The following is a 12140-nucleotide window of genomic DNA, read 5'->3' as shown; positions in this document are numbered from 1 at the left end:
TCCTAGTACACCCATCCTGGTTTGTATGTGGGAACACTATCTAACCATTACCCAATTGAGGACAAGTGCCCTTGACCACTTCCTAATACACCCATCCTGATTTGTATTTGGGAACACTATCTAACCATTCAAAATATGATTGATTAGATGACTCAAGGAGCCATAGTTTTGCCAAAATATTGGAACTACTTACAACCCTTGTAGATATTCCTATCAATAGTGAAAGACGTGATACATGATTATTACACATTACCCAATTGGTTTGCTTATGGTGCACTATCCAGAAAACTCATTACAAAGGCACAAAAATCTAGGCATGTTTAAAAAGGGAATGCACAAGAAACACATGGAGATATGTGAATAGCTTGTATAATGTACTTCATAAACACACAAATATTATGGATTTATGTGTTTCAATGTGGTTTCATACTCGTACAATATCTGTGCCGGTACCTACAATCTTCCTCAAAAAGCTTTTGGGAGTTGAGAAAACAATTGTGTGTTGGTTCAGCCCTACCCTTACAGCAGCTGAAACTACTCAAGTATGGAGCACCATTGTCACTTTTTAATGTGACTTCACAAATGAAAATTCCACACTGAACGAGTTTGTTTTCATTTCTGATAATATGGTTAACCCTTAACAGGAAGACGAGGAGGAAGAGCAGTATCTGCACTGGGAGAATCTGTTATTTCTCCAGAAGCCAGACTGCTTGACATCAGATAAGGAATGCACTTCTCAAGGACTCTCCGCATCCAATCATAGCGGCAATGCTCAAATGCCTCTGAAACAGTTACCTGCAATAGAACATAAACATGAATCTTTCTTACTGATATACAGATGGATAAGAAGAGCGTTTACAGGTCAGGTTGACACTCCAAGCCAATAAAGTACAATACAAATTTCCTTCCCAACATTCCAAAACAGAGATGAAAGAGGCAAACACTTTTAAAGCTCATAGGCTCAAATTTACTTGTAATGCTTTCAGATAAGGTACTGCTTTGAGTACCGCATGAGGATTCCACCCTTCAAAAGAATCAACCTGGCAAGGACAGCTCACATGCATGGGAAAGCAGGGTTTAATTAGTACCCAACAACACTGATCTTTCACCTCCAAGTCATATTGACATGGGATGGGTTTTGGTGATGGGACAGGACAGGGACAACAAGAATTGCCATCCCTTGTCACCATAAGAGAGGGCTCTAACATGGAGATGGGACTGTGATGGTATGGAGACAGGATGGGACCGGGGACTGGAAGCTAGAAAATAGTCATTCTATGTGGCTATGCTCAAAGTACACCCAACTGCTAACAAAGGGCTTGAGAGTTGCATACACAAGCAGGGAATTATTACCAAACTCAGACCAGAGCATCCACAAGGTCGGATATTCTTGAACAATGTTCAGAAATAAACACCATAGACCAAGAGGCACATTGCACAACAGATAAGCATACCAGATTACACTAAGGGAAATTCTGACAAGAGATGCAGTATCGAGTTTCCTAATGGCATCTACTTCAAACATGCAACAGTAATCAAGCACTCCAGTGCTTTGGGCTGTTTGAAGGTCATCACACACCATAATTAACTAAAGGCAGTGCAGAACTTGATTTTCAAATCAGTAATACCCAGCTTGCTAGCTTTAAACAAGGCGTCTGTAAACCAAATACTGAAAGAAACACCATGCACTGGAGTCGTACACATGCAGCAAATCTTGTGCTAAACAGCTAATTAGAGCAAACCACTACTTAGAAACTCATTTATATGCCACAGATCTTCAGAATTTTCGTTGATTGAGCAGAATGATCACACGGATGTTCCAACTTGGGACTCCTACATCAACATTTGATCAGGTACACATAATTGAGCTCAGAGCTATACTTTGATCTGTTACAAGGCTACAATAAATTGCAGAAAGCTCTTACCCATTTCCGCTGTCGGGAATTTTGTTCAGGCCATGAATTCAACTCCTTTGTCACCACCAGAGCAAACATGTATGCTCGACACAGTCCTTCAGGGCTACTACCCCCCTGCTTATGCTTGCTTTTGAAATCCCAGTATCCTAGATACCCCTGTGAACAGCTGAAACAATAATTCAGAAGCCAACAAGTAATCATGAACCTTTTTCTTGTTTTGCAGTTTTCAATCTATCCAATTTCATTAGGAAGCAATACAGGATACTGTCCCAGACTAAGAACTCTCATGTAGCTTAAAACTAACTTTTGCAGTTCGCATTGAGTCATTAATGTTCAGAATCATGTGAAAATGAAAACCTAAAGAAATATTTGATATGTTTCAACTGACAGAAAAATTAAATATATGTTCCATTCATCCATAATGGTAATGGCCAGATTAATAATGTCTTGAATATAAATGAACAATTGAGAGTTGAAGGATGTAACTGTCCAATTAGGAGATGGCCCCTTGTATTACGGGAGATTCTGGAAATACATTTGAGCAACTCACCAAGAATCAAGCTGCAAGAAGAGTATAAAGAAGCTTCTATGTGCTTCATTGATTTGTTTCTTGCTCACGAAGTTCATAGTCAAGCTTAGCTTCTCTCATACAGCTGCCAGTTCTTTTCTTTTTCCCCTTTGAGAAAAGACACATGTGCGCACACACATGCTCACAGGGAACAATCAATTGGTCCTCCTTGGTGAGTCACTGAGGAGGATCCCAGTGCAACCAAGCTCTGCTGTTCATTCGACTTGCCAGCTATCCTATCTAAGCATAGGAGTAATGCCAACATGGCTCTTCCCTGCTCTCTTGGCCAATAGTTGGAGAGGCAGAGTGGTGGGCATTAGCACATACTCCCACAAACATACCATGTGAACAAAGGTGTCCAACCAAGTGATGCACCAAGCAAGACTTGGAACCCACAACCTCACAATTATTAGCCCAAGTCTCAACCACTAGGCCATCATGTTTGGGACTGCAACTGCCAGTTTCTACACTTCCCATCTCCAGGTTTCTCTTGAACTTAAAAGCTTCCATGTTAACCAAGTATTATTGTTAAGTTCCAATCCAAATTCAATTGTACCATAGGAAGTGTTGAGAAACCCTTCACCCGCAGTTTGCATTTTTGCGTTTCTGCATCTTGCGTTTAGGGTTTGCAGCCCCAAAAAGGGGTGCCATCCTAGACTAACTGTGCATATTTATAAGCCACTCTCATTCATTCCTTACGGCTGATTCATTCAGTCCATCACCTCTTCTCTCCAGCCTCTCCACTACCCTCACACCCCTTCAAGAGGGCATTGTGATTCGTGGTTCGTGGCTTTCTTCATCATCTTCCTTGTGCTATGGCACCCTTGTTTCCTTGTATCACATTCACTCCATGATTCGGAACTTCATCATTCCATTCATCAGAGTTTCTTCTCTCCTCTTCTCTTCTCCATGTTTGCCGAGTTCACTCCGTGTTTCTCCCCACCAACCCTACTGTCTCGCTGGTACGTCATCTTTTGACATGGTACCAGAGCTAGATCTGCTCAAACAGCGACAAAGATCCTCCACTCTAGTGAAGGCAAAGACCAGTGGCGGGTTTGGCATCCACTTCTCTTCTTCTTCCGCTGCATCAAAATCTCGTTTTTGCAGATTTCAGATATTTTCAGCTTGCTGTCACACCCCTTTCGCAAAGGACATCACAGTTTCAGCTGTCCCATGCTGTCATCTACAGTCTGGCGCCTATTTCCAGCCTTTCACCCACAGTTTGCAGTTGCTTACAGCAAAGCGACTATTGCTGATCATTCTCCATTCAGAAAACAATCTCGTTTTTGCAAATTTCAGGTGTTTCAGCTTTCGTGGAGGACATCTCAGTTGAAGCTGTCCATTGCTGTCTCCATCAGTTGGCACCTAATTTCCAGCCCTCTTCACACAGTTTGGAGCTGATTCCAGTCACGCGACTACTGTTCTTGTGCAGACCTGCTGCCATACAACTTGCCACATTATCACAGTCCTGTTGCCTGCGTTTTTAGTCTCTCTCTCTCTCTTGCAGGCTGTCCTGCTTGCGTTTTTAGTCTCTCACCTGCTGCCTACGTTTTTAGTATTTCTCTCTCCTACAAGCTGTCCTACCTACGTTTTTAGTCTCTCTCTCCTCACCTGTATTTTTCTACTGGTTGCAACCTCTTACTGCTGGTCACATCCTCCTCCCACTGGCAGCTCACTTCCAGCCCTTCCACTACCCTTCCACCCCTTGAGGCGGGCATTGCGGTTCGTGCTTCACACTGCCTTCACACCCCTTTCGGCGGACATTGCAGATCGTGGTTCATGGTGGCTAACCTCTTCCTTCCTTAGCAAGGCACACTGGTATCCATGGCTTCTTTACCAATAGATGACCAAACTACTCGACGCTCCTACTGTGGCATCACTGGACACACCACCGATGCTTACCAACTTCGACCTTTGCTCCCCACCCCCCCAGAGTATATGCGTCTTCCACCAGGCACTCCTTGTGCCACCTCTCCTTTCTAGGCCACAAAGATCGTTCTACATCAGCTATCAGAGTACTATGCTCAAGGCAATAAAACGCTCCGATACGCACTAAGTCCTTTCGAGCACATGGAGGATCGATTGGCGCTACAACCTCCTGGAGATCGCCGCAATGCCAGCGGCAGTCTTCTCCCACTTATTTTCAGGTACAATGGCTTCCACAACCTATGGATCTGCAATCCGTTCCATCAAGGAACGGTGATTGTTTAATACCGTCTCCTCGTCAGTCTGCTCCTTCGAGAGACAATGACTGCTCGACTCCTTCCTCTTCTTCGGCTACCCAGTCTGCTCCACTGTGAGAGAGCGATTGTTGCCCACCTCTTGCTCATTCTAAGCCCCACCCTCGACTACTCAGGTTCAAGAGGCTACCTCTGGGAGCTCTTCGGCACCCCAGATACCTTCTTCACCACGACCCGTAGCACTTCCTTCGTCATCAAACATTTCGGAGTCCGTGATCCATGAGTTTTTGGATTCCCTATCTACTTCAGAGGGGGATTCAGAGGGGGATGTTATTTCTTTGCCCTTAGAGGGGGCATCTACTTCTTTGACTTTAGCGGGGGGCCCTCCACCTCCCACCTCAGAGGGGGAACCTACTCCACATGAAGTTCTTCACCCATCCTCTACTTTATCAGGGTGGCTGTCCTCGACTAGTCATCTCTTCTACTGATATCCAGGATCTTCAAGCACCACCTAGATCGGGACCTCGGAGGTTCAGCCGTGACTTGGTGACGAGGCCTTCGTATTCCTTCCAGCATGGATGCACTGAGCTAGTGGCTTCTCTCATGAGGTTGTCTTTCAGGTTCTCCAGTTCACTCTGTCTATTGCTCTTCACTGCAGGTTCCATTTCCGGTGGAAATCTTGAATCTTAGGGATCCTCTACATCTTCTTCCTCCTCTTCTCTTCTTGCCTTGGTCACTTGGTCAGCATGGAGCCACCTCCTGAGATCGAGTACGGGCATATCCTTATGGTTCTCGGCACCACACAAAGTACAACATTCCTCCTATGCATTGCATATTTTCATCATCTTTGTACTACAACACTTGGGCAAGTGAACAATTTCCCTATGTGGGACACTGTCCAAGTGGCACCTGCTGCATGAGCATTCTTCAGCATGTAACATTGCATCTCCACCTCACTCTTCTCTTGTTCCCCTTTTGGGGCCTGAGAGGGGGTGTTGAGAAACCCTTCACCCGCAATTTGTGTTTTTGCGTTTCTGCGTTTTGCATTTAGGGTTTGTAGCCCCAAAAAGGAGCGCCATCCTAGACTAATTATCCCTATTTATTGACCACTCTCTCATTCATTCCTTACAGCTAATTCATTCAGTCCGCCACCTCTTCTTTGCAGCCTTTCCACTAACCTCACACCCCTTCAGGGGAGGACATTGCGGTTCATGGTTCGTGGCTGTCTTCATCATCTTCCTTATGCTATGGCACCCTTGTTCCCTTGTATCACATTCACTCCATGATTCAGAACTTCATCATTCCATTCATCAGAGTTTCTTCTCTCTTCTCTTCTCTTCTCTTCTCCATGTTTGCCGAGTTCACTCCGTGTTCCTCCCTGCCAACCCTACTATCTCGCTCGTACGTCATCTTTTGACAGGAAGGTCTAGATCACGCACTTGAGTGGTCTGTGTCTCAAACAAGCCCTTGCAGTGTGGCTCTTTTAGCTTTTCATGGCACGTGTTTGTTTGTATTTAGGAAAGGCCTCACTGACAAAGGAGAAACTGGGGAATGATGGGACACTGAAACCTCTTCTGGATGGAAGTTCTCTCATTGCACATGCCTCCTGTCCCATGCACTCAACTTCCAGGGCTGACATGATCATAGTCACATGGAAGTTGGAACTTCATTCCATGGCTTAAAGAACTTGGGAACGCCTTCCATAAGCATCACCGTTCCTGTTCCACAAACATATAGAGTGTGATGAAACTGTCTTAAGGTGTATAGTACTATACTGGCAGAGTCCTAAGCTTGGCCTCTTCTTAATCATATGAGAGTGTTGTGCAATGCTACATTGAAATAGTCTTATGTTTTGGGCCTTGTGTTATTTAATGTTGCAAAGTTTGTCAATATACCATAGGGGGGTTAAGGGAGTGGATAAGAATGTTGGATATCCTTTGCATCTCACTCTACCACCAAAGATGCTTAGTTGTGCACGCACTATACATTGTGTGGGCATTCAGTATGCATTGTCCTAGTTGAGTAGATCTATGGATAGCCCAAGCTCATCGGTACTGTTTACAAGAGGCTACATGGGAGAAACTTTTCAAAAGAGCATGTTTTTCAATCTAACATCATTTGAGCCCTGTTTCAGCTACAAAGAACTTTCATTGATGACAAGCTCTGAAAAGTCAAAAAGACTTGCTAAAAACAATATACTCAAAGTTTTACCACCCCACCAAGTGTTGGTCTCTATGGAAAGAATATATAAGTCCGCTTAGGATTGAGCACATTCATTATAGCCTTGTGGTGATGCCTTTGAGTCATCAATATCGCTCAAGATGAAGACAATATGTAAGATGTCAGCATTAGTCATGAAAACACCATTAAAATGTCATTATTGATGACCCAATAACTGAATCCATTACATAAAATGTCAGCAATAGAAGCAAAAGTGCATGGTTAGCCAAAGAATCCTCAGGTTAGAGTTTAGTAAGTGAGTATACCCCACAGTAAACCAAGAGTAAGTTTTCTAAGAGTAAAGTATGAACCCCCTAGCTTTACGTGCGACCCTCTTTACAGGAAATTAACTATGATTTTGAGACCATCTTGTTCAGAATAGAGTACAATGTAACCCTCCCCCTTAACATGTGAACCTCTTGACACAGCAGTAACCATTGGTCCTCCATATAATTTGAGGTGATTATTGCAGTATCCGACATCAACTGAAACAAACAAGGAAGGGAAGGGTAAAGAAGTCCCTAGCTTTAGTTAGTTACATCAGAAGATAATGAAGAAATAGGCATTGAGCAACAACACCACAATTTAACAAGCACAACAATTGATAAAGTCTGATAGTGTTTTAATTGTTTAAAGTTCAACCTTAGCGAATTTCCAAATCATTTTTAAATGCTGATACACCACAAGAAAAAGCCAACACAAAGAGATGAGGGGTAGACACCAGGGCTCACCTTCAACTGACCATTTACACCTGCTTCTTCGAATGCTTCTCTACAGGCTGCTTCCTCCACAGTTTCATCAGTTTCCCAGCCTCCCTGTCAAATGGAGGCAGTGTTGGCTATCATTACTCAAACATCAACAACCTCATGAGACAGCCAACTCGGGCCCTTGTCATGCGCACAAGACAAACCTTGGGGAACAGAAGACCTGGTCCACCTTGAGTGGTGACCATTAAGACCTCAAGAATTTGTCGCACATTGCCATTGCAGGCACTGTCAGATCGATGTCTGAATGGTACACAGCTGCACAGAAATATAAGGCCTCAAAAGTCAGATGGCAATTCCAAAGCAGAAGCTCAGCCAATATTTTCTGAAATGCAGGCTCAAAATCTCACCCAGCCACAAGCCGATAGCCATGTTCATACCGCTGTTGGTGCCGGCCAGTGCGAGCAACTAGTGACATCAATGTGCCGGCACTAGAGATAACTCTAGATTGCTCGGACTGAAAATCGCTGCTGGCTTCCATGGCAAACGTGCTGACACTAGAGATAACTCTAGATTGCTCGGACTGAAAATCGCTGCTGGCTTCCATGGCAACGGACATGTAGACCGCTGTTTCTTGGACACAGGGCAACGGGTACGCACCCTATCCCTCTCCCTTGACTCCCCAATACAATCAAATACAATCAAACCTGAATCCAGAGGTTCCACAAATCTTGACAGGGGGGCCCGTAAGGAATGCTTGTGTGATGAAACCTTTGAATTGTCCTGCTTACTATAAACGAATGTGAAGATCGAGCTGCCGGTGAAACCCTAGCCTGCTTTTATTCAGACGTGCGCAGCAAGAAAGCCTCTCGTCGTCCTCCTCCTCTGCTCCTCCGTCCTGCAGCGCCGCCTCGTCTTCTGTCGATCAGACAGACAGCCACCCGAACAGACAAACAACAGAAAGACAAGCAGGACTTGGATTCTTGTTGTGTGAAGCGAACTTTAAGGCTTCCCCTACACTCTGGAAGCTCATTTATTTATTTACTAGGCCTCCCATGCTTTAGTGTTACTAATAGTTAGCGCTCTCCGTATTAGTGTTACTAATCGTTACTAACGTGGGTGCTAGTAACACTTAGTGTGCCTAGTTTCTGTCAGTGCTTCATATCGATTTAGGCCACTGCTCCACGTCTATGCCACACAAAGCACGATACCAAGCCAGTGCTTCATACCACTGTTATTGGCTATTAGGCAATTCACGTAACAAGATTCACACATAAACATCGAATTTATGTTTTATCGTTTGCACATGAAATCATGATGTATGCCCTCTTAGTGGTTACAAATTATTCTTTATCAAATGTGTTCCACACATAGGTATCCTTACGCTTTTGTAGGCTCATGCACTAAATCCTATGTTATAAAAATCCATATCTAAACTTGAGAGATTGGGCCCACCAAAACATATAGGGATAATAAATATTTAATTTTATCATCTTCATTCTTCAACTTCAAGAATCCTCAATTTTATCTAAAAGGTTTCATAATTTTGCAAAGCTCCAATTTCTAACATTAAACATGAACATTCTACTTAACACATTCTTAGAGATGTTGTAACACCTCTCTCTCTCTCTCTCTCTCTCTCCACATTAAGTTAAGACTCTGACAATTACATTATCCATATTCCTGGCTTACTGGGACTAAAAGACCACAATTATACCTACAAATCTCTCACTTGCTCCATCAATGGTCAAAGATAGTATGGATGTAAGCACTAGATACATATGCAGTACACATGCATTTTAGTATTTTTCTCCATCGAACCGTGATGGACTTGTCCTGATTACTCAAAAGAGCTTGAAGGATCAATATATGGTTGCACAATGCTAAGAATTGAAGCCTTTCCAAGTAATCCTTGGCCCCAAATTTTCCAGAGAAGGTTTTTCAAATTATATGGTGACTTTTTAATGTAACTTAGCAAATTGTCCTTTGCATGAATTTCTTCTATTTCTAAGGTAAATCATTGTAGAGAGTCATTTGTGTACAAAATGCTAAAATAATGAGCCTTTACATATTGTAGCATATATGTGAAAAAGGAGATGAGGAATAAGAGGAGAAATGAGCCTCAATAAATCAACAAAATAGTGATAACAATACTGTGAAAAAGTACTTTTGCACAAACAAAAGTGCTTTTTGTCAAGAATCGCGTGGTGGAGGGGGTTGCTTAAGATGCTGCGCCGAACACACACAGAATGCACAAGGAGAAGCTCACTCAAGAGACAAGAAGAGAGATGGAGGCCAAAACATTTTCTTGCTAATTTCTTCTTCTTCTTTCACACACTTCACAATGTACACAAAGTATAGATAAGATACAAGATAAAAGGAAAGTGGCCTACTAAGTCAAACAATGCATAACCGACTACACTAGTCGACTGGCGCTATAACTATGCCAACTGTAAATAGGTGTAACAACCTAAATATAATAAGTAATGAGTCAGTGGCCATGTGAGAGTCATAACGACCACCGACGTGCTAAGTGTAGACGTGTGGACCCATCTAACCAGGCGGTCCATCATCAATGTCCACATGTGTTGAGCTTGTCATCTCAACACTCCCCCTCAAGCTCAACTGCATCTCTACAACTCCAAGTAAGCTTCGAAACTTTTGAAGCTTCTCTGTACCCAATGCCTTCGTGAAGATGTCAGCTATCTGATCCTGTGTGCTAACATACGCCAAGTCAATCTCACCTGCTAGTACCTTCTCTCTCACAAAGTGGTAGTGTACCTCAATATGTTTTGTCCTGGCATGGAACACAGGGTTCCTAGCCAACTGTATACTGCTCATGTTGTCACAATAAATGACAATTGGACCTTCCACCTGCACATCCAAATCAGCCAATAACTTTTGCAGCCATACTACCTCACATGCTGCAACAGCAGCACCTCTATACTCAGCCTCTGTACTTGACAAAGCAACTGCAGATTGCTTTTTGATGCTCCAAGCAACTGCTGCACTACCAAGAGAGAACATGTATCCGCTGGTAGATCTTCTATCCGACATACTACCAGCCCAATCTGCATCTGTGTATCCAAACACATGTACGTCTGTACTTGCCTCATAGAAAAGTCCATAATGTAATGTGGACTTGACATATCTCAATATGCGTCTCACTGCATCCAAGTGTGGTTTTCTAGGTACTTGCATAAACTGACTCACAAGACCAACAGCGTAGCTCAAGTCTGGCCTTGTAATAGTCATGTAAATCAAACTCCCCACTATCCTCCTGAACATAGTAGGGTCTTCTATCTCATCCCCAACATTAGCACTTAGCTTTACATTCTGCTCCAACGGGACTGAAAGTGGTTTGCATGCTGTCATACCATACTTGGACAACATATCCAAGCCATACTGTCTTTGGGACAGCCATATACCATCATCACATCTGATCACCTCAATGCCAAGGAAGTACCTTAGCTCACCTAGATCCTTCATCTCAAACTTCATCTTCAAACAACCCTTGACTTCAGCAATCCCACTATCACTATCACCTGTAATAATCAAGTCATCCACATAGATGACTATGATGACCAAACCTGCATCTCCTTTTCTCACATAAAGTGAGTGATCAGCATCAGAAACATAAAAACCAATATTGACAAGATACTCTCTAATCTTGTCAGACCATGCTCTAGGTGCTTGCTTGAGCCTATAGAGTGCCTTCTTCAATCTGCACACATACGTGGGATGCTCTAAATCTTTATAACCTGCTGGCTGATCCATATACACTTCTTCCTGCAAATCACCATGCAAGAAGGCATTCTTTACATCCATTTGCTACAACCTCCAACCTTTGGCTGCTGCCAAAGCAATCACACATCTGACAGTTGCCATCCTAGCAACTGGACTGAAGGTTTCATCATAATCTATGCCATATGTTTGGGCATAGCCTTTTGCAACCAGCCTAGCTTTGTACTTGCTAATAGAACCATCTGCATTGTGCTTAATCTTATAAACCCACTTACATCCAATAGCTTTCTTTCCCTTTGGCAATGATACTAGATCCCAAGTCTTATTGGCCTCTAATGCAGCCATCTCCTCATCCATTCCTGTATCCCAATGAGCATGACCAACAGCCTTCTCAAAACATGTGGGCTCAACATCCTCAACTAGTTTCACCATATAAGCATAATGGTGAGCTGCATAATCCTCAAAACCAAATCTTTTAACAGGGTATCTCACCCTGCTAGACCTGCGTACCACTGGATCACTCAATGGAGTCTTTGCATTAGCCCGTGCTCTCTGCACACCTGGAGTTCTTACTGAATGAATGCCAAGCTCATCATCTAAGCTCTCTGAGCCACTGGAGTCTCCATCAAGAACTGCATCAATGCCTTCTGACACTTTATTCTTTCCTCTGTCTTTACCTGTAGTGCTACTAGATGCACCCGAAGATGTAGAGGTACTCCTTAGTCTCCCAGACCAAGGACTACCAGATGATGTCTCTGGTCCACTAAGAGTCCGTGATTCTTGCCTTTCAGCCTGCACATGAGTGTCA

At 43.4% G+C, this 12140-nt stretch overlaps 1 protein-coding gene across 1 annotated transcript; it reads right to left on the bottom strand.

Moving 5' to 3' along the window:
• Positions 1-332: 332 nt before the first annotated feature.
• LOC148029809 (nudix hydrolase 16, mitochondrial-like) lies at positions 333-8605 on the bottom strand. Its single transcript, XM_087686115.1, has 5 exons — positions 7999-8605; positions 7795-7906; positions 7616-7699; positions 1926-2072; positions 333-795 (listed from the first exon to the last, which is right to left on the bottom strand). The coding sequence occupies exons 1-5, from the start codon at positions 8205-8207 to the stop codon at positions 631-633; spliced, it is 717 nt and encodes a 238-aa protein (XP_087542241.1). The 5' UTR covers positions 8208-8605; the 3' UTR covers positions 333-630.
• Positions 8606-12140: the final 3535 nt, after the last annotated feature.

This window comes from Lygodium microphyllum, chromosome 10 (genome assembly GCF_053477565.2).
Source record: "Lygodium microphyllum isolate KBCC chromosome 10, Lygodium_microphyllum_v1.1.10, whole genome shotgun sequence".
In the NCBI taxonomy this organism is placed as follows: Eukaryota; Viridiplantae; Streptophyta; class Polypodiopsida; order Schizaeales; family Lygodiaceae; genus Lygodium; species Lygodium microphyllum.
Note: the sequence above shows the minus strand (reverse complement) of the source record. Positions and strands in the feature narration are given on the sequence as shown.

Excerpts from the sequence above, each read along its gene's own strand:
- LOC148029809 (XM_087686115.1), bottom strand. The coding sequence starts at position 8,207 with ATGTCCGTTGCCATGGAAGCCAGCAGCGATTTTCAGTCCGAGCAATCT. Across the intron at positions 7,907-7,998 it reads GGCTATCGGCTTGTGGCTGG|CTGTGTACCATTCAGACATC; the intron begins GTGAGATTTTGA and ends ATTTCTGTGCAG. Across the intron at positions 7,700-7,794 it reads CAGGTCTTCTGTTCCCCAAG|GGAGGCTGGGAAACTGATGA; the intron begins GTTTGTCTTGTG and ends TCCATTTGACAG.